At 41.6% G+C, this 23,652-nt stretch overlaps 1 protein-coding gene across 5 annotated transcripts in view; it reads right to left on the minus strand.

The window, feature by feature from the left end:
* Positions 1 to 11,353, minus strand: part of LOC115208353 (ral GTPase-activating protein subunit beta) — an 89,708-nt gene extending 78,355 nt beyond the window's left edge. For all 5 annotated transcript variants that reach the window (XR_003881150.1, XM_029776332.1, XM_029776331.1 and 2 more), the window contains exons 1-2: positions 11,214 to 11,353; positions 3,634 to 3,847 (exon numbers count right to left, since the gene is read on the minus strand). Coding sequence is in view for 4 of the 5 variants with exons in the window: in XM_029776332.1 (XP_029632192.1) it covers positions 3,634 to 3,810 (177 nt within the window). In the remaining variant the exon portion in view is untranslated. The remainder of the gene's footprint in view (positions 1 to 3,633; positions 3,848 to 11,213) is intronic.
* Positions 11,354 to 23,652: the final 12,299 nt, after the last annotated feature.

The following is a 23,652-nucleotide window of genomic DNA, read 5'->3' on the forward strand; positions in this document are numbered from 1 at the left end:
GGACCATGCAGCCGTCATACCGCTCAGGAAGGAGACGCGTTATGTCTCCTAGAGATGAACGTACTTGGTGCGAAAGGTGCACATCAAGCCCAGAACAGCAGCAAAAGGCCTTGTAAAGATGCTGGAGGAAACAGGTACAAAAGTATCTATATCCACAGTAAAACAAGTCCTATATCAACATAACCTGAAAGGCCACTGAGCAAGGAATAAACCACTGCTCCAAAACCGCCATAAAAAATTCAGACTACGGTTTGCAACTGCACATGGGAACAAAGACTGAACTTTTTGGAGAAATGTCCTCTAGTCTGATGAAACAAAAATAGAACTGTTTGGCCATAATGACCATCGTTATGTTTGGAGGAAAAAGGGGGATGCTTGCAAGCCGAAGAACACCATCCCAACCGTGAAGCACGGGGATGGCAGCATCCTGATGTGGGGGTGCTTTGCTGCAGGAGGGACTGGTGCACTTCACAAAATAGATGGCATCATGAGGGAGGAAAATTACGTGGATATATTGAAGCAACATCTCAAGACATCAGTCAAGAAGGTAAAGCTTGGTCGCAAATGGGTCTTCCAAATAGACAATGACCCTAAGCATACTTCCAAAGTTGTGGCAAAATGGCTTAAGGACAACCAAGTCAAGGTATTGGAGTAGCCATCACAAAGCCCTGACCTCAATCCCATAGAAAATTTGTGGGCAGAACTGAAAAAGCATGTGCGAGCAAGGAGGCCTACAAACCTGATTCAGTTACACCAGCTCTGTCAGGAGGAATGGGCCAAAATTCACCCAACTTATTGTGGGAAGCTTGTGGAAGGCTATACAAAACATTTGACCCAAGTTAAACAATTTAAAGGCAATGCTACCAAATACTAATTGAATTTATGTAAACTTCTGACCCACTGGGAATGTGATGAAAGAAATCAAATCTGAAATAAATTATTCTCTACTATTATTCTAACATGTCACATTCTTAAAATAAAGTGGTGATCCTAACTGACCTAAGACAGGGAATTTTTACTCATTAAATGTCAGGAATTGTGAAAAATTGATTTTAAATGTATTTGGCTAAGGTGTATGTAAACTTCCGACTTCAACTGTGTGTGTGTGTGTGTGTGTGTGTGTGTGTGTGTGTGTGTGTGTATAAATAAATAACCGGTCAAAAGTTTTAGAACACTTACTCATTCAAGGGTTTTTCTTTATTTTTATTATTTTCTACATTGTAGAATAATAGTGAAGACATCAAAACTATTAAATAACACATATGGAATTCTGTAGTAACAAAGTGTTAAACAAATCAAAATATAATTGATATTCTTCAAAATAGCCACCCTTTGCCTTGATAACAGCTTTGTACACTCTTGGCAACCAGCTTCAACCACTACTCATGAGGTAGTCACCTGGAATGCATTTCAATTAACAGGTGTGCCTTTTTAAGTTCATTTGTGGAATTTCTTTCCATCTTAATGCGTTTGAGCCAACTGGGTTGTGTCAAGGTATGGGTGGTATACAGAAGATGGGGCTATTTGGTAAAATACCAAGTCCATATTACGCAGGAACATCTCAAATAAGCAAAGAGAAACGACTGTCAATCATTACTTTAAGACATGAAGGTCAGTCAATACAGAACATTAAGAATTTTTAACGTTTCTTCAAGTGCAGTCACAAAAATCATCAAGCCCTATGATGAAACTGGCTCTCATGAGGACCACCACAGGTAAGGAAGACCCAGAGTTACCTCTGCTGCAGAGGATAAGTTTTTTAGAGTTACCTCAGAAATTGCAGCCAAAATAAATGCTTCAGAGTTCAAGTAACAGACATCTCAATATCAACTGTTCAGAGGAGACTGTGTGAATCAGGCCTTCATGGTCGAATTGCTGCAAGAAACCACTACAAAAAAGGACACCAATAAGAAGACACTTGCTTGGCCAAGAAACATGAGCAATGGACATTAGACCAGGGGAAATCTGTCCTTTGGTCTGATGAGTCCAAATTTGAGATTTTTGGTTACGAACGCCGTGTCTTTGTGAGACGCAGAGTAGGTGAACGGATGATCTCCGCATGTGTGGTTCCCACCGTGAAGCATGGAGGAGGTGTGATGGTGACACCATCAGACTTATTTAGAATTCACGATATACTTAACCAGCATGGCTACCACAGCATTCTGTAGCGATACACCATCCCATCTGGTTTGCACTTAGAGGGACTATCATTTGTTTTTCACCAGGACAATGATCCAAAACACACCTCCAGGCTGTATGAAGGATATTTGACCAAGGGGAGAGATGGAGTGCTGCATCAGATGACCTGGACTCCACAATCACCAGACCTCAACCCAATTAAGATGGTTTGGGATGAGTTGGAGTGCAGAGTGAAGGAAAAGCAGCAAACAAGTGCTCAGCATGTGGGAACTCTTTCAGGACTGTTGGAAAAGCATTCCAAGTAAAGCTGATTGAGAGAATGCAAAGAATGTGCAAAGCTTTCATCAAGGTAAAGGGTGGCTATATATTTTTTATTTGTTTAACACTTTTTTGGTATCTACATTCCATGTGTTATTTCATAGTTTATGCCTTCACTATTATTGTACAATGTAGAAAATAGTCAAAATAAAAACCCTTGAATGAGTATGTGTCAACTTTTGACTGGTACTATATAAATAAGTGCATGACAAGAGACTTATCTGGCAAACTAAAATTAGCAGGAAAGAGAAGGGGCTTAAGGCCATGCGTACCTTCTTTGGCAGATGGCTTACATTTTCCTTCGCCTATTACAAACAAGCCTGATCTGGCTACTGAGATTGGACTGGGGTGAGCTCAAAGAGACGTTTTCCACTGGGGTTGAGAAACACTCACTATAAAGCCGCAGGGGTCGAGTGCCCCGGGGGTATACTCAGGAAATCCTGTTATGTTATCAAGCAAGCCCAGAGGCCTGGGGTTATCTGAGCTACAAGGCAAACATGATGGGGAAGTGAGCAACACATTTTCCACAGACAAAAAATGCTATTTTTCACCCAGCAGCAATCAGAGAGAAGAGATTTGAAAACACAACATAATTTAGAGAGGGAGGTGGTGGTGTGTTTTTCAATCAAGCACAGTAGAAAAAAATTCTAATATTTCAATTTCCAGGATGTAGCCTTAGTCCAAAATGTGCAGGTGACCATTCAGCCTCTTTGGTTTTCTAAAAATAAGGGACTGACAAAGCCTAGCCTATGAAAGGTGTGTTGGATGTATCATATAGCCTATGTTTTTGAGGAAATAGGCAGAACAATGTAAGAAGAACTTGGAGCTATAAAGAGGGAAGAAACTTTTCAATTCTAATGAGTGGCAATGAAGTGGAGCTTGACATTAGTATACCCTCCCCATACCTACAGCAAAGAATCAAGTAGGCCTAGTTGAGGAACTACCCTGAAATCCAACATTCCAACTTCACTTTCAACTGACAGCTGTAGCTAGCTTATTCCCCTTGAACGTAAAATGCGAGTTGGAATGTTGGGTTTCTAGGGTAGTTCCCCTAGATGGCCCAAGTCAACAACAACAAAAAGTATTCACCCGTATGGCTTACACATGCATCTACATACACATCTGATTTAGCCATGCAAAAGAATCTGGGTTGTTTTCAGCACACAGTCTGCCTACCTCTTTGTCGGTCTTGAGCAGGCTATCGGTGGACGGGGTGCCCAGGGTCACCCCCAGAGGTCTAACCACTGCATTGGCCACGTCGCGTCCCACCAGCGGAGGGTACGAGTGAAGGACACTCAGGTGGCCTAGGTCGCTCTGCACCACCAGGTGCAGAGACCTCCATTCCGAATACATGGTGGTGGCTTTTGCTTCTACTGGGTCCAATTGTTACCTGTATGTACAGAGGAGTGGAGTCAGCATATGCGTAAACAGAGTGGCCTCAGAGCCAGCCTGAAGTAGACTTATTCAAGCAACAACAAATGCCCATTACATATAAGGTGAACCCTGATGTTTGATATTCCCATTAGTTCATATTCAGTTTGACCTTTTCATGTAGCTTCAAAAGTACAAATATGTCAAAGGCAAACTGTGTGAAAAGGCACATTTGAAGTAGACCCACGCTGTGAATACGACATTGAACAGAGAGAGGCTTGACGTGTTATCGAGGCTTGACGTGTTATCGCCAGAATTATCTAAAAGGAATGCTAATATTAACAAAAAGGGCTTCACTGAGAGTGCTAAATGCACTTTGCAAGTGCCAAATAGTGGACTGGAGACAGATACTGTTCAGGTGCACAACAGTAAAAGGTCATCTTGAAAAGCATAGAAGACGTGCACAGCGATAACTTAGTGCAATAATTTAGTGCACAGTTCTTTCTAGAGATAAGTTAGCTAGCTAGCTGAGCCTAAAAACAAAATAGAAGTAACATATTAGCTAGTCAGCCAAGTTGTCTAAAGATGTTTTGACTCAAGGTTAGGCAACACTGAACAGAAATACAAATGCAACAATTTCTAAGATTTTACTTTTTCTAAGATTTTACCGCAGCCGGGTGTGATGTGAGGCCGGTTGGACATACTGACAAATTCCCTAAAACAACATTGGCTTATGGTAGAGAAATTAACATTCAATTCTCTGGCAACAGCTCTGTTGGACATTCCTGCATTCAGCATGCCAATGGCGCACTACCTCAAAATTAGACACATCTGTGGCATTGTGTTGTGTGATAAAACTGCACATGTTAGTGGCCTTTTAATGTTGCCAGCACAAGGTACATCTGTGTAATGATCGTGCTGTTTAAATCAGTTTATTGATAGACCTTCCACCTGAGAGGTGTGGCATATCTTGGCAAAGGAGAAATGCTCACTAACAAAGATGTAAACAACTTTGTGCATCGTGAAATTATTCAGACTCCTTGACTTATTCCACATTTTGTTACGTTACAGCATTATTCTAAAACGGATTAAAAAAATTGTTTTCCCCTCAATCTACACACAATACCCCATAATGATAAAGTGAAAACAGGTTTAAGAAAACGTTGCACACTTATAAAACTGTTAAAAGAGAAATAACTTATTTACATAAATATTCAGACCCTTTGCTATGAGACTTGAAATTGAGCACAGGTGCATCCTGTTTCCATTGATCATCCTTGAGATGTTTCTACAACTGGATTCCAGTCCACCTGTGGAAAATTCAATTGACTGGACTTGATTTGAAAAGGGCACACACCTATCTATATAAGGTCCCATAGAGCATATAAGAGCAAAAATAAAGCCAAGAGGTTGAAGGAATTGTCCATAGAGCTCCAAGACAGGATTGTGTTGAGGCACAGATCTGGGGAAGGGTACCAAAACAATTCTGCAGCATTGAAGGTCCAAGAACATAGTGGCCTCCATCATTCTTAAATGGAAGTAGTTTGGAACCACCAAGACTCTTCCTAGAGTTGGCCACCCAGCCAAACTGAGCAATCAGGGGAGAAGGGAGGTGACCAAGAACTGACAGAGATCCAGAGTTCCCCTGCGGAGATGGGAGAACCTTCCAGAAGGACAACCATCTCTACAGCACTCCACAAATCAGGGCTTTATGGTAGAGTGGACAAATGGAAGCCATTCCTCAGTAAAAAGACACATGACAGCCCGCTTGGAGTTTGCCAAAAGGCACGTAAAGACTCAGACCATCAGAAACAAGATTCTCTGGTCTGATGAAACCAAGATTGAACTCTTTGGCATGAATGCCAAGCATCACATCTAGAGGAAACCTGGCACCATCCCTACGGTGAAGCATGGTGGTGACAGCATCATGCTGTGGGGATGTTTTTCAGTGGCAGGGACTGTGAGACTAGTCAGGATCGAGGGAAGGATGAACGGAGCAAAGTACAGAAATCCTTGATAAAAGCCTGCTCCAGAGCACTCACTACCTCAGACTGGGGCGAAGGTTCACCTTCCAACAGGACAACGACCCGAAGTAGACAGCCAAGACAGCACAGGAGTGGCTTCGGGACAAGTCTCTGAATGGCCCAGCCAGAGCCCGGACTTGAACCCAATCTAACATCTCTGGAGAGACCTGAAAATAGCTGTGCAGTGACGCTCCCCATCCAACCTGAGAGCTTGAGAGGATCTGCAGAGAAGAATGGGACAAACTCCCCAATTACAGTTGTGCAAAGCTTGTAGCGTCATACCCAAGAAGACTCGAGGCTGTAATCGCTGCCAAAGGTGCTTCAACAAAGTACTGAGTAAAAGGGCTGAAAACGTATGTAAATGTAATATTTCAGTTTATTTTTTGGAAATAATTTGAAACATAAAAAAGAACATGCAGCTAGATATACCTACTTACATTTTGGAAGCTAATAGATTGTCTAATCTTTTAACTAAAAGCAATTGTAAACAGAAGATACTATTAACGTAAATATTGGCCGACACGAGAGTTATGTGGCAGGGTCTACAGTCAATCACGGACTACAAAAGGAAAACCAACCCCGTCGCGGACTACGATGTCTTGCTCCGAGACAAACTAAACAAGTGCTTCGCTCGCTTTGAGGACAACACAGTGTCACTGACACGGCCCGCTACCAAAACCTGCGGGCTCTCCTTCACTGCAGCCAACGTGAGTAAAATATTTAAACGTGTTAACCCTCGCAAGGCTGCCGGCCCAGACGGCATCCCCAGCCGTGTCCTCAGAGCATGCGCAGACCAGCTGTGTGTGTTTACGGACATAGTCAACCAATCCTTATCCCAGTCTGCTGATCCCACATGCTTCAAGAGGGCCACCATTGTTCCTATTCCCAAGAAAGCGAAGGTAACTGAGCTAAATGACTATCGCCCCGTAGCACTCACTTCCGTCATCATGAAGTGCTTTGAGAGACTAGTTAAAGACCATATCACCTCCACCCAACCTGACACCCTAGACCCACTCCAATTTGCTTACCGCCTCAGTAGGTCCACCGACGACGCAATCACACTGCCCTAACCCATCTAGACAAGAGGAATACCTATGTAAGAATGCTATTCATCGACTACAGCTCAGCATTTACCACCATAGTACCCTCCAAACTGGTCATTAAGCTCAAGACCCTGGGTCTCGACCCCGCCCAGTGCAACTGGGTCCTGGACTTCCTGACGGGCCGCCCCCAGGTGGTGAGTGTAGGTAACAACTACAGGTTGACCGATTAATCAGAATGGCCGATTAATTGGGGCCGATTTCAAGTTTTAATAACAAATCGGTAATCGGTATTTTTGGCCACCGATTTGCAGATTTAAAAAAAAAAAAATTACATTTAACTAGGCAAGTCAGATTAAGAACACATTCTTATTTTCAATGACGGCCTAGGAACGGGGGTTAACTGCCTTGTTCAGGGGGGATTATTTTATGCAACCTTCTGGTTACTAGTCCAACGCTCTAACCACCTGCCTTACATTGCACTCCACGAGGAGCCTGCATGACAGGCAGACTACCTGTTACCTTGACTTCTTGCTGCCCTCGCGTAAGTTGCTAGCTTGCATTAAACTTAGTTTTTTAATAAGATATCAATCTTAACATAATCACTAGTTAACTACACATGGTTGATGATATTACTAGTTTATCTAACGTGTCCTGCGTTGCATATAATCGATGCGGTGTCTTTGTTAAAAAAGCACTGTCGTTGCACCAATGTACCTAACCATAAACATCAATGCCTTTCTTTAAAATCAATACACAAGTATATATTTTTAAACCTGCATATTTAGTTAATATTGCCTGCTAACATGAAATTGTGTCACTGCTCTTGCGTTCATTGTCTGGCTCGTTGCGAACTAATTTGCCAGAATTTTACGTAATTATGACATACCATTGAAGGTTGTGCAATGTAACAGGAATATTTAGACTTAGGGATGCCACCCGTTAGATAAAATACGGACCGGTTCCGTATTTCACTGAAAGAAAAAAACGTTTTGTTTTCGAGACCATATTAATGACCTAAGGCTCGTATTTCTGTGTGTTTATTATATTATAATTAAGTCTATGATTTTATAGAGCAGTCTGACTGAGCGGTGGTAGGCACCAGCAGGCTCGTAAGCATTCATTCAAACAGCATTTTCGTGCGTTTTGAGACTTGGAGTAGTTGTTCCCCTTGGTCTGCATGGGTAACGCTGCTTCGAGGGTGGCTGTTGTCGATGTGTTCCTGGTTCGAGCCCAGGTAGGAGCGAGGAGAGGGACGGAAGCTATACTGTTACACTGGCAATACTAAAGTGCCAATAAGAACATCCAATAGTCAAAGGTATATGAAATACAAATCGTATAGAGAAATATTCCTATAATAACTACAACCTAAAACTTCTTACCTGGGAATATTGAAGACTCATGTTAAAAAGACGAACCAGCTTTCATATGTTCACATGTTCTGAGCAAGGCACTTAAAGTTAGCTTTCTTACATGGCACATATTGCACTTTTACTTTCTTCTCCAACACTTTTTTTTGCATTATTTAAACCAAATTGAACATGTTTCATTATTTATTTGAGGCTAAATTGATTTTATTGATGTATTATATTAAGTTAAAATAAAGTGTTCTTTCAGTATTGTTGTAATTGTCATTATTACAATAAAAAATAATAATTTAAAAAATAATAATAATTTAAAAAAATAAAACAAAAAAACATTTAAAAAAAAAAACATTTTACATTAAAATAACATTTATAAAAAAATAAATTACATTTAAAATAAATTAAATTAAAAATAAAAATCGGCATCGGCATTTTTGGGTCCTCCAATAATCGGTATCGGCGTTGAAAAATCATAAATCGGTCGACCTCTAGTAACAACATCTCCACCCCGCTGATCCTCAACACTGGGGCCCCACAAGGGTGCATTCTCATCCCTCTCCTGTACTCCCTGTTCACCCATGACTGCATGGCCATGCACGCCTCCAACTCAATCATCAAGTTTGCAGACGACACTACAGTGGTAGGCTTGATTACCAACAACGATGAGACGGCCTACAGGGAGGAGGTGAGGGCCCTCGGAGTGTGGTGTCAGGAAAATAACCTCTCACTCAATGTCAACAAAACAAAGGAGATGAACTTCAGGAAACCGCAGAGGGAGCAGCCCCCCACCCACATCGACGGGACAGCAGTGGAGAAGGTGGAAAGTTCCTCGGCGTACACATCACAGACAAACTGAAATGGTCCACCAACACAGACAGCGTGGTGGAGAAGGCACTGCCTCAGGAGGTTGAAGAAATGTGGCTTGTCACCAAAAACACTCACAAACTTTTACACATGCACAATCGAGAGCATCCTGTCGGGCTGTATCACAGCCTGGTACGCAACTGCTCCGCCCACAACCGCAAGGCTCTCCAGAGGGTAGTGAGGTCTGCACAACACATCACCGGGGGCAAACTTCCTGCCCTCCAGGACACCTACACCACCCGATGTCACAGGAAGGCCAAAAAGATCAAGGAGACTAACCACCCGAGCCACTGCCTGTTCACTCCGCTATCATCCAGAAGGCGAGGTCAGTACAGGTGCATCAAAGCTGGGACCGAGAGACTGAAAAACAACTTCTATCTCAAGGCCATCAGACTGTTAAACAGCCATCACTAACATTGAGTGGCTGCTGCCAACGTACTGACTCATCTCTAGCCACTTTAATAATGAAAAAATTGATGTTTAAAGTGGCTAGTGATACATGTATTACAATGCTACTTTATAATGTTTACATACCCTACATTACTCATCTTATATACTGTACTCTATACCATCTACTGCATCTTGCCTATGCCGTTCGGCCATCGCTCATTCATATTTTGTTATGTACATATTCTTATTAATTCCTTTACACTTGTGTGTATAAGGTAGTTGTTGTGAAATTGTTAGGTTAGATATTACTGCATGGTCGGAACTAGAAGCACAAGCATTTCGCTACACTCGCATTAAGATCTGCTCACCATGTGTATGTGACAAATAAAATTTCATTTGAAGAATAAATGCAGATTAAATAATGCGGTCATGAAAAATTGTACACCCAATGTAGGCTACTGTCCATTTAAGAGCTAGAATTCATTTTGTACCCCATGTTGTGATTCTCACCAATTATGTAGTCTTCTCACACTATTCATACTCCACAATCTAATAAACAGTTTAGGAAGCTCTCTTAGCCTATAGGTGGTCCTGTGTAGCTCCGTTGGTAGACCAAGAAGCTTGTGACGCCAGGGTTATGGGTTAATTTCCCACGGGGGATCAGTTCGAAACTGTATGCACTCACTACTGTAAATCGCTCTGGATTAGTCTGCTAAATTACTAAAATGTTTTTTTTAAAACGTAAAGATTACATATTGCAAACAAATAATCAGAACTAAAAACTCCAAATCTGCACATCATCTTCTGTCTTGTGGCACCATCTAGTGCAGGGTTTCTCAAACTCAGTCCTGGGGCCCCCCATGGATACAAGTTGATTTCAAATAATCAAAGCTTGATGATGAGTTGGTTATTTTGAATCAGCTGTGTAGTGCTAGAGCAAAAACTAAAACGTGTACCCAGGGGGGGCCTAGGACCGAGTTTGGGAAAACCCTGGTCTGGTGTGTGGTGCGGGATTATTGACAAGCGAACCTGGGGGACTCTTTGTGTTCACAATGCCCAAAAAAGGGAACCGGACCGCGGAACTCAAGCGAACCGAACTAAGACCAACTTTCGGAATGGTCTCCGATTCGCTTCGGGGGCTCTTAATGGGTCTGAGTTCCGTTGCAGTGTTCACACTGAACAAAACATTAAGAGAACCGCACTGAGTTCACAACATTTGTCTGAAAGGAATCAAATGTGAAAACACCCTTAACCCGAACTAAGGGGAGGGACGTACCTGAATTTGTCTAATAGAAACTCGTTCTCTCTGCAAAACCCACATGTTTGGACTAATGATTAACGTTAGTTACACCCAAGTTAGCTAGCTGATGATATCTTCAACAGACGCGAGCTAGCTATGTCTTCAATGGTACCAATGCATTGGGACATTTAGCTAAGTAGCAAAATTAGCGTTATGGCATGTAGCTAACACAGTCGAAAATGAACATAATGCATGGCTAGCTATAGGCAACGTACGCTGTCACAACCTGTACAACCAGCAAAGCGGGCTAGCAAGCAAGTTTCAGCCAGCGTTGTGAGAAGCAGTGTCTCACTGTTATTGAAGGCCGCACGGGCTAGCTGGCGCTAACGGTAGCTAGTTGGCTAAGCTAATTAAAACAATAACACAACAGATCAGCCGCAGCTGGCTGTGTGTTGCTATTTACCTGTGTCGGAAGGAAATACTGTCATATCAACCGTCCGTTTTCTCAGCAAACTGTACACTAACGAGGATATTACAGAACCATCTCTGAAGCAAATTCACATCCAATGACAAGCATACATTCGACGTCAATCGTCGAATCGTCATCCGGTTGACGGCTAGCCTCAGTAGCTACTGGCAACTGAACATAGAGATAGATAGATAGATAGATAGAGTAATCATCATGGATAATACACATTTTAGCATGAAAATTGCCATGGCGGGCTTCAACCATTTTAAAGTAGTCAACTGGGTGGGGATTCCTATGAATTGGGAGCAGAGATAGTCTCAATGGCACTGCCCATGCTGTCAGAGGCTATAATACCACAGATACAAAGATACATCCTCTATCTATTTCTATGCAACTGAACCAGAGATAGAATAAAAAGCGAGACATTTCACTGGCTCCTTTTTTCTGGTTCCATGTGTTTTGACTCATGTCATGTCTATGCTAATATGGCAAAACATTCCCTAGCTAGCTAACCAACAACGGTAACGATGTATTTGAGCGACAACAAGTGCTCATTGTACAAATGTATTTATGTTTTCAGTAAACATTTGGAAGCAAAATATAGTTTACATGTTGTCAACAATCTAAGCCAACCCTGTGTGTTTGAAGTACCCCTGACTGCAGTGGGCAGTTCGGGGCGGGGCTCAATGTGGGCGGAGTCACCAGTGTTTTATTTGTCCATCTGAGGTTTGACAGTCACACACTGAATACAAACACATACGTTTGTGCAAGACACACGCTGAATACAAACGCATTTCATTTTTGAAGATCGTAACAAATATTATATGAAGTGGTACCAGCACACTTTTTGCTTTATGCTATATTTGAGACAAGCTACTGATATTGTTGCAGTGAACAACAGACTTGTTATGTATGTCATGTACTGTTAATAAACAAATTAGGCACATTTGGGCAGTCTTGATACAACATTTTGAACAGAAATGCAATGGTTCATTGGATCAGTCTAAAACTTTGCACATAAACTGCTGCCATCTAGTGGCCAAAATCTAAATTGCACCTGGGCTGGAATAATACATTATGCCCTTTCTCTTGCATTTCAAAGATGGTACAAAAAAATTCCAAAAGAACGGTTGTTTTTTCTTTGTATTATCTTTTACCAGATCTATTGTGTTATATTCTACTACATTCCTTTCACATTTCCATAAACTTCAAAGTGTTTCCTTTCAAATGGTAGCAAGAATATGCATATCCTTGCTTCAGGGCCTGAGGGAAAATGCGAAAATAAAAAAAAGGGGTGGATCTTTAAGAGGTTAATAACTTTTCATGTACAACATTTTGCACTTTCATCAAACAATAGCATGGTATTCCTTCACTGTAATAGCTACTGTAAATTGGAAAGTGCTGTTAGAGTAACAATAATTTGAGCTTTCTGCCAATATCAGATATGTCCTGTGAAATGTTCTTGTTACTTACAACCTCATGCTAATCGCATTAGCCTACATAGCTCAACCATCCTGTGGAAGGGACACCGATCCTGAAGAAGTTGTAAATGCACAAGGAGAGCTAACATGAATAAAATGCATGTCAATCTCTCCTGGCCCAAAGTAGAGGACAGATTGACTTCATCACTACTTGTAGTTGTGAGAAGTATTGTCATGTTGAATGCCAATAAACTACTAACAGCTCAGATACCCATGCATACCCCCCTTGACATGCCACCAAAGGTCTCTTCACATTCCCTAAATCCAGAACAGATTATGAGAGGCGCACTGTACTACATAGAGCCATGACTACATGGAACTCTATTCCACATCAAGTAACTCATGCAAGCAGTAAAATCTGATATTAAAATACACCTTATGGAACAGCAGGGAATGTGAAGAGACACACACACAGGCACAGATGCACATACGCACACACATGATAACATACGCACTATACACACACGTACACATGGAATTTGTGTTGTAGATATGTGATAGTAGAGTAGTTGCAAGAGGGCACACACCTAATGTGTTTTTAAATCTGTTGTGAAATATAATTTAATGGGTTTTTTTAATTGTATAAAACTGCCTTAATTTTGCTGGGCCCAAGGAAGTGAGGATCCATAATAAATACAAATACAAAATTGGAAATGGAAGGGAGTTCCATGCGATCATGGCTCTGTATGATATTGTGTCTTGCCTTGAATTCGTTTTGGACTTGGGGACTGTGAAGACATCCCTGGTGACATGTCTTGTGGGGTATGTATGGGTGTCTAAGCTGAATGTTATTTGATTATGCAGACAATCTGGCATTTTTAACACAGTAATATTTCTCATGAAAACTAGTACAGAAGCAGTTAATGTACAAAGCACATTCAGCTTGTCAGTATATCTATATGGTATAGTCTGTCTCCATTCTCATGAGGAGAGTAAATAGCATTATAAATCATGATAGGTAGTAACTGTGTATATATATGCTCCATGAAATAATATAATTACAAAGTTATAACATTTATCAACACAATTTTAAGTTACACAATACTCCAGTAAAGAGATCAGAGACTCGGGTGACTTCTACGTCATCTTTACTAAACAACATAACACAATTAACAATTAACACAGCAGACAAAAACAAGGTTTGACCCCTCCTCAAAAATGTCTTCACTCCTGCTCCTCTAAAGTGGCAAAGACCGTACTTTTCTTGTTGTCAACTGCATCCACATAGAACATCTCATAATCCCTCTGTAACTGGAACGAGAACATGAATGGTTCCTTGAGGAGAATATTTTCCTCTTCATCCAGGCCATCATACAACCGTAGTTCTTTAAGGGTTGTAATGTGGTCTTCCCCGTCCATCATACAACCGTAGTTCTTTAAGGGTTGTAATGTGGTCTTCCCCGTCCATCATACAACCGTAGTTCTTTAAGGGTTGTAATGTGGTCTTCCCAGTCCATCATACAACCGTAGTTCTTCAAGGGTTGTAATGCGGTCTTCTCCGTCCATCCCAATTACACTAGGGAGGGAAACAGTGCCTTTAAATGTTTGGCGTTCGCACCACCTTGCTGCCTCTAGAGTGTCCCTTAGAAGAACATCTGCTTCCTTGAAGAAAAAGGAAGAAGAAATATTAAGAGTAGTGCCTCATTGGGTGATCAAGACAAATTTACACCCCACTTTCACAATACCACCATGCAAACAAAAGCCCCTATTACTAAAGGGGTTTTCAGTGATATCTACTCAACAAGTCATAACAACTATTATATCTTGCCATGCATCAAGCCTTCAGCATTACACACAGAAGACTACATACCCAGTTCACAGCTCCCAGTTCGCCGTGAATATTGTTTTCAGTATCGTCTAGAAAGTAAACAGATTGTGGTCATTAAGTAATGTAAGGGATCCTCTAGGGATGTGTGTACAATAATGCACCTTACTTTAGCTAATAGCAGTACAGTACGTGATCCTGCAGAGCTGGATGCTGATGTGACATGCTGTGACTTCTTGGGGGGGACGTCTTCTACATCATCCTGAAATATATTGGAGGGGGTGGGGGGGGTTAAGTCTTTAAACATTGGTTTAAGACTATACCACTCATCATATGGGGGGGGGGGGTTAAGACTTTAAACATCATATGACACCTCCCTGTAGTGTGTTTTGTATTCGCCCCTTTTTTCGATCTTTCAATCTCTCTTCTTCAGACCTTTGTGAGTGAATGACATACATTATATACATTCAATATGAAAATATATTCAGGTCAGTCTGGCTACAGTGAAACAAGTGATTTTAAGGATGCAACTGAAAAGTTTTTATAATGTTTAAGACTTACGGCATGGGAAAGTTCTGCAGGAGAACTAGGCACCACCATCGCTTAAATTGCTGCATGTTTTCCTTTGAAAAAGAAAATCACACAATCAGATGGGTATCCCAAAAAACCTTATATCCACTTGTGATGAGAATTTTATAATTTATACATACAGTGAGGCAGAAAAATATTTAGTCAGCCACCAATTGTGCAAGTTCTCCCACTTAAAAAGATGAGAGAGGCCTGTAATTTTCATTATAGGTACACTTCAACTATGACAGACAGAATGAGAAAGAAAAATCCAGAAAATCACATTGTAGGATTTTTAATGAATTTATTTGCAAATTATGGTGGACATTTTTTGGTCAATAACAAAAGTTTATCTCAATACTTTGTTATATACCCTTTGTTGGCAATGACACAGGTCAAACGTTTTCTGTAAGTCTTCACAAGGTTTTCACACACTGTTGCTGGTATTTTGGCCCATTCCTCCATGCAGATCTCCTCTAGAGCAGTGATGTTTTGGGGCTGTCGCTGGGCAACACGGACTTTCAACTCCCTCCAAAGATTTTCTATGGGGTTGAGATCTGGAGACTGGCTAGGCCACTCCAGGACCTTGAAATGCTTCTTACGAAGCCACTCCTTCGTTGCCCGGGCGGTGTGTTTGGGATCATTGTCATGCTGAAAGACCCAGCCACATTTCATCTTCAATGCCCTTGCTGATGGAAGGAGGTTTTCACTCAAAATCTCACGATACATGGCCCCATTCATTCTTTCCTTTACACGGATCAGTCATCCTGGTCCCTTTGCAGAAAAACAGCCCCAAAGCATGATGTTTCCCCCCCCCATGCTTCACAGTAGGTATGGTGTTCTTTGGATGCAACTTAGCATTCTTTGTCCTCCAAACACGACGAGTTGAGTTTTTACCAAAAAGTTCTATTTTGGTTTCATCTGACCATATGACATTCTCCCAATCCTCTTCTGGATCATCCAAATGCTCTCTAGCAAACTTCAGACGGGCCTGGACATGTACTGGCTTAAGCAGGGGGACACGTCTGGCACTGCAGGATTTGAGTCCCTGGCGGCGTAGTGTGTTACTGATGGTAGGCTTTGTTACTTTGGTCCCAGCTCTCTGCAGGTCATTCACTAGGTCCCCCCGTGTGCTTCTGGGATTTTTGCTCACCGTTCTTGTGATCATTTTGACCCCACGGGGTGAGATCTTGCGTGGAGCCCCAGATCGAGGGAGATTATCAGTGGTCTTGTATGTCTTCTATTTCCTAATAATTGCTCCCACAGTTGATTTCTTCAAACCAAGCTGCTTGCAGATTCAGTCTTCCCAGCCTGGTGCAGGTCTACAATTTTGTTTCTGGTGTCCTTTGACAGCTCTTTGGTCTTGGCCATAGTGGAGTTTGGAGTGTGACTGTTTGAGGTTGTGGACAGGTGTCTTTTATACTGATAACAAGTTCAAACAGGTGCCATTAATACAGGTAACGAGTGGAGGACAGAGGAGCCTCTTAAAGAATAAGTTACAGGTCTGTGAGAGCCAGAAATCTTGCTTGTTTGTAGGTGACCAAATACTTATTTTCCACCACAATTTGCAAATAAATTCATAAAAAATCCTACAATGTGATTTTCTGGATTTCTTTTCCTAATTTTGTCTGTCATAGTTGACGTGTACCTATGATGAAAATTACAGGCCTCTCTCATCTTTTTAAGTGGGAGAACTTGCACAATTGGTGGCTGACTAAATACTTTTTTGCCCCACTGTACCTCAGTGAAATCACACTGTGCTTCCATTGCAATGTACAGAGCGTACTGCAAGTTAAGAAAGAGTAGGTTGTTAAGTTTGATAGTTATGATAAACAATAATAATGATAATAGTAAATAATGATAATAATACCCCCCCCCCCCCGGTTTAGGACCTGTACAGGGTGCAATTTAGGAAATGTATTTTTGCAACGTTGGGACTCACATGGTTAAATGTCTGCATGCTTTTCTCCTTCGAGAAAACAACAGCTGATTCAAAGGGGGTGTGATGGGTATTAAAACACTTCTGTTCTTACCATCGCAAGGATACTCTTGTGCTTCCTCTGCCAAAGTAAGTAATTGAGGAGGGGAGCAGACTCCTTCATTCGCACACTAACGAATTGACACTCTCCTCAACCCCTCAACCACTTATCGGTTTCCGGGTCACGGAGGAGAGAGGACAGAGGAGTCAAGGAGAGAACTGACTTTTTCCAAATGAAAATCTCCCTATGATAGTCATCCTAAATCAACCCCTATGCACTTGTGGAGATTTGACAGGTGCAATCAATATGGTAATATTTACAACTTACCGTCTGATAGGCTGGGTGGAAGTTTCACAATGTTTCGCATACCCATCAAATCATCTCATATCTCCAGAAGTGTATATAGGGCAAGGCGTAGGGTCTAGAGGTTGATTTGGGATTGGGCCTTAGATACTCATTTACTACTTCCCACGAATCTAAAAGCATTGCATTGGAGGAGACATTGGCTAGAGTGCTCAAATTGAGTCTTCTCTTTTCAGCAAGAGCCATTTGCTTTCCAACCTGTGCTTTTCCCGTGATTGTATTTGAAGCATTGCAAAAGGCCTGTTTTGGATGCTGTTCAGACAACTGCAACTCAACATCAGCTGATTTTATAGCCTATTTGCTGTGCATTCCTGACTGTAGGCTGTACTTTGTGATTGGGCTACACTGTAGGATCTTAATTTGGTCACACTTTTGTTTCAAATTAGCGTCTTGATTTACTATAGATGGAGTCAGTGGAAACCCACAGTTCTCTCTCTCTCTCCATGTGGGGCAGTCAGGCCATTTTGGACCAGGGCCTGCTATCAAAATCCTCCTCTCTTGCTCGCTCAAACGCTAAAGCATTAATTTTATTAATAAATGTCCTATTGCTAATGTAGGCTTAGGTCCTATTACTGCAACATTCAAATGTAACAAATATGTATCTGAAATGCATCCATACACATCAACAACTGTTGTATAGCTTAAAGTGTCACTCCAGTCTCCTTTTCACCTCATTTAACACTTGATTTACTTCTCAAAAGGAACATCTCAATAGGTGGTCATGACATAGCACAAGTTCTCTATTGCTCCTCTATTGTTACTCAAGCAAGGGGGAGGCCGATGAAATCACGGTCCTGGGAGTTTGGGACAGCCTGGCCTAAAAATCACTTTTTATCTCAAAATATGTTTTTTTTTACCCTTTAGTGTGTGTACTTTACTGGGGCTGGAGAAATGTAACCACTCTCAAATTCATAGACAGAACTATGGATGCAAGGACCATTCGTGATATCAAAATAATAGCTTTAACCATGTTTTGAGGCTATATACTGCTTGTGGACATTTACTTTGTTTGCAAACATTGGAGAAAAACAAGCGTATATTTTGAGTTCTGATGGGGTATGACAGTTGAGTTAAGCTCATGACATTTCTAAGTTATATTCGTCAAGAATCAGTGGGTTCATTTAATTAATTCAGAAGTCCAAAAATAGATGAAGCAAGTGTCACAGGTTCCAACGAGAGTGGCGCCCCTCCTCGGTCGGGCGGCGCTCGGCGGTCGTCGTCGCCGGCCTATTAGCTGCCACCGATCGTTGTTTCTGTGTTGTTTAGTTTTGTCTGTCTGTTCCGCACCTGTTTTGTGTATGTCATTAGTGGGGACTTATTTAATGTGTGTTTTCAGTTGGGATTGTTTATTGTCCACGTTGTGTTAACGTCAATTATACGGGAAGGATTTACCGGGCTGCGCTCCTTGCCTTTGAATTATATTTTGTGTTTTATGGGAAGGCGTTTCTCCCAGGCGCACTTTGTATAGCGCCCTGTGCTTTTTCGGCGTTTGTGTGTGTCCGTTTTTATTAAAAGACACTCACCTCCAGCACCTCTGTCTCCTGCATTTGATTCCGCCTATCCGCCAGTCCAAATCAGACGTGACAGCAAGTGCTGATTGCCCCTTCAAAGTTGCACTTTCAGGTAGTTTTATCTTGTGCTTGATACTATGTCTTGTTTTGAGGTGTTTTGACTGATGTTACATCTATAATAATATGGCAAAAATTAGCTAGCTAGCTAACCAACAAGTGTAACAATGTACAGTGCATTTGGAAAATATTCAGACCCCTTGACTTTTTCCACATTTTGTTACGTTACAGCCCTATTTTTAAATTAATTAAAGCTTTTTTTTGCCCCTCAATCTACACACAATATCCCTTAATGACAAAACAAAAACTGAAATATCACAAAAGTACTGTATTCAAACCCTTTCCTCAGTACTTTGTTGAAGCACTTTTAGCAGAGATTACAGCCTCGAGTCTTCTTGGGTATGACGTAACAAGCTTGGCATACCTGTATTTGGGGAGTTTCTCCCATTCTTCTCTGCAGATCCTCTCAATATCTGTCAGATTTTTGGGGGACCGTCGCTGCACAGCTATTTTCAGGTCGGGTTCAAGTCCGGGCTCCGGCTGGGCCACTCAAGGATATTCAAAGACTTGTCCTGAAGCCACTCCTGCATTGTCTTGGCTTGGTGCTTAGGGTCGTTGTCCTGATGGTGGTGAACCTTCGCTCTGGAGAAGGTTTTCATCAAGGATCTCTCTGCACTTTGCTCCATTCATCTTTCTCTCAATCCTGACTAGTCTCCAAGTCCCTGCCGTTGAAAAACATCCCCACAGCATGATGCTCCCACCACTATGCTTCACTGAAGGGATGGTGCCAGGTTTCCTACAGATGTGACACTTGGCATTCAGGGCAAAGAGTTAAATCTTGGTTTCCTCAGACCAGAGAATCTTGTTTCTCATGGTCTGAGAGTCATTTAGGTACCTTTTGGCAAACTCCAAGTGGGCTGTCAAGTGCCTTTTACTGAGGAGTGGCTTCCGTCTGGCCACTCTGCCATAAAGGCATGATTGATGCTAATCAGCGTCAAAGTAGGCATCATGCAAGACTACAAATCCCTGCAAGCTCCTGCACATCATCTCTAGCTGACAGCTTTGCTAACAAGTATTGTGTCAATCTAAAACTTGCACAAGAAAGTTCACAGAATTGTCAATTTAAAGAAATGTTGCCAATTTATTGCTTCCATCAGACCAGAGAAACTTGTTTCTCATGTTCTGAGAGCCCTTTAGGTGCCTTTTGGCAAACTCCAAGCAGGCTGTCATGTGCCTTTTACTGAGGAGTGGTTTTTGTCTGGCTACTCTATCATAAAGGCCTGATTGGTGGAGTGCTGTAGAGATGGTTGTCATTCTGGAAGGTTCTCCCATCTTCACAGAGGGACTCTGGAGCTCTATCAGAGGGACCATCGGGTTCTTGGTCACCTCCCTGACCAAGGCCCTTCTCCTCCGATTGCTCAGTTTGGCCGGACGGCCAGCTTTAGGAAGAGACTTGGTGGTAACAAACTTCTTCCATTTAAAAATGATGGAGGTCTGTCACGTTCTGACCAGTAAAGGGGTTATTTGTTATTGTAGTTTGGTCAGGACGTAGCAGGGGGGTATTTGTTTTATGTGGTTCGGGGTGTGTCAGTATATGTGTTTATGTAGAGGGGTGTTTGGTTAGAGTATTCCGGGGTTGTTTGGTTATGTTCTATATTTCGTATTTCTAGGATCTATCTATGTTGTGTCTTTCTTTGTGTTGGCCTGGTATGGCTCTAAATCAGGAACAGCTGTACATCGTTGTTGCTGATTGAGAGTCATACTTAGGTAGCCTGTTTTCACCTGTCCCTTTGTGGGAAGTTGTGGTTGCACAGCTGTGTGTTTTAGCCTGCAATCCTGTTCGTTCGATCGTTTTCTTGTTTTGTTTTGTTTGTGTTCAATAAAAGTCATTATGAGCACTCAACCCGCTGCGCCTTGGTCCACTACGTACGACGACCGTTACAAGGTCATTGTGATCTTGGGGACCTTCAATGCTGCAGACATGTTTTGGTACCCTTCCCCAGATCTGTGCCTCGACACAATCCTGTCTCAGACCTCTACAGACAATTCCTTCTACCTCATGGTTTGGTTTTTGCTCTGACATGCACTGTCAACTGTGGGACCTTATATAGACAGGTGTGTGCCTTTCCAAATCATGTCCAATCAATTGAATTTACCACAGGTGGACTCCAATCAAGTTGTAGAAACATCTCAAGGATGATCAATGGAAACAAGATGCACCTGAGCTCAATTTCAAGTCTCATAGCAAAGGGTATGAATACTTAGAAAAATAAGGTATTTCTGCTTTTTAATAAATTTGATACAATTTCTAAAAACCTTGTTTTTGCGTTGTCTTAATGGGCTATTGTGTGTAGATTGATTAGGACATTTTTTATTTAATCCATTTAATAATAAGGCTGTAATGTAAGAAAATGTGTAAAAAGGGAAGGGGTCTGAATACTTTCCAAATGCACTAATAAAAGTCACCTTGTCCTAGAGAGAATTAAACGGTTATCAAAACGTCACGACAGGGTACGCTTACACAAAACACAGCCCTTATTTTAAGTGTTTCTAAAATTCCCTACGGGAAAAATGAATGGTGGAAAAATCATTGGAACAATTTCCTTGTTTGACTGCTAGGTTTTATAGGTATTATGACTCATAGTGTGGTACTCTGTTGCAGTAAAAGTCAAAAATCGCTGGAGGACATCTTTAATAACACAAGATAGGCTATTGGTCTCCACTATGACATACAAGTGTCAAGTGTGTCCAAAATGCAGCTGTAGGTTACACCTAAACTATGGCCTACTGTAGACTATCAAAACTAATAACACACATAGGCCTATAATATTACATGTAAAGATAATATGAAATTGAGAATAGTGAGGTGGCCTACTGAATGCAGCTCAATGGTGCATGAAGACAGATTTTAACCCCGCCCCCCCAAAGAAACACGCAAAAAACGTAGCCAGCAATTTTTTTTAGATAACATCTTAAGGTTTCTAGAGTACCTAAGGTTGCCAACTAACTGTAAAAAAAAATGTTCAATCCAGTTAATGAACAACAGAGACAAAATGCAATATTAACGTTTTGGGATGGCCTCCTCTCTGAGGGAAGAATTGATGGCAGGTAGCTATGTCACATTAATAGATGGTGTGAAAACCGATAATATTTGTGTTTCCCTGGCTTGATTAGCTGATTTGAGCTGATGGCCCATCATTGACAGCTGACTGAACAGCTTCTTGAACAGCTGATTTCACCATCCCCACTCCTGGAATTTGCGCTAACCCTGTCTCTTTAATCATATGACAATGATTTGGTCATTATCATTCAAGAATGTGATCACAGTGATTGGATGAAGATACATTGTGATAAAATCCAAACGACTTCACAACAATTGTACATTTTAAAATCACATTACATGTACAGTTTAGTATTATTTTCAGTTGTATCTGCAGCACTATGTCAATAAATATAGCCTACCCTGATAGCAGTGGAGGCTGCTGAGGGGAGGACCGCACATAATAATGGCCGGAACAGAGTAAATGGAATGGTATCATTCCATTGGTTCCATTCCACTTACCACGAGCCTGTCCTCCCTAATTAAGGTGCCACCACCCTTCTGTGCCTGATAGCACTATTGTGTGTTACCACCTTATTAATAGGCATATAGCCTACAGCGTGCAGTAGAATGCATTGATCAGTTGTTTGACAGGTGTAGGCTTGGCTACTGTAGAATTATAAACCTTCCTCCAGTGTAGATGTTCACCCACATTTTATAGTTAGTCTATGTATAATTAGTCATATGTATGGTCGTTGGTGTGGATGCCCCTTAGGTGAGATTTCCATTGCAAAGCTGCTATGCGCCAGCAACACTTTCAGTTTGATGCCGGCATTTGAAGTCCTCCTTGTTCTGCATTGAAAGCCTGTATTGTGTGGCTTTAATATGTATTGTTTTGTTTTGTAAACTGTCAATATGTTTATGCATTTGAGCCTATGGACACTATTAATTTTACTTCTTGAACATTTTTGAAATAAATGCAATTAACTTGTAGGTTTAAATATCTAAATGAAGAAAAATAATATGAAGTTTTGAGAGAGCGTGCAATTGGCATGCTGACTGCATTAATGTCCATCAGAGCTGTTGCCAGATAACTTAATTTTTCTACCATAAGTCGCCTCCACGTGTAACCACGCCTGCCCAGGACCTCCACATCTGGCTTCTTCACCTGTGGGATCGTCTGAGACCAGCTACCTGGACAGCTGATGAAATGGAGGAGTATTTCTGTCTGTAATAAAGCCCTTCTGTGGGGAAAATCTCATTCTGATTGGCTGGGCCTGGCTCCCCAGTGGGTGGGCCTTGCTGCCAAGTGGGTGGGCCAGTGCCCTGCCAGGCCCACTCATGGCTGCGCCCCTGCCCAGTTATGTGAAATCCATAGATTAAGGCCAAATACATTTATTTCAATTGACTGATTTCCTTCTATGAACTGTAACTCAGTAAGATCATTAAAATTGTTTCATGTTGCGTTTATATTTTTGTTCATTATAGTTCTGTGAGAAATACAGGCGCGCTTCTATCACAACAGCAACGGCCACAGAAAACCAAATGATGTCACTCAAACAAGAGGGGGAACCAACAACGAGTCACTGACAACAACCAAAACGAAACAGGTGGTTTTTAGGAGGGGTTCTAAAAGACACTCGTGGTGGTGTCCACTGAAAGTTGACTAG

Source organism: Salmo trutta, chromosome 14, assembly GCF_901001165.1.
Source record: "Salmo trutta chromosome 14, fSalTru1.1, whole genome shotgun sequence".
In the NCBI taxonomy this organism is placed as follows: domain Eukaryota; kingdom Metazoa; phylum Chordata; class Actinopteri; order Salmoniformes; family Salmonidae; genus Salmo; species Salmo trutta.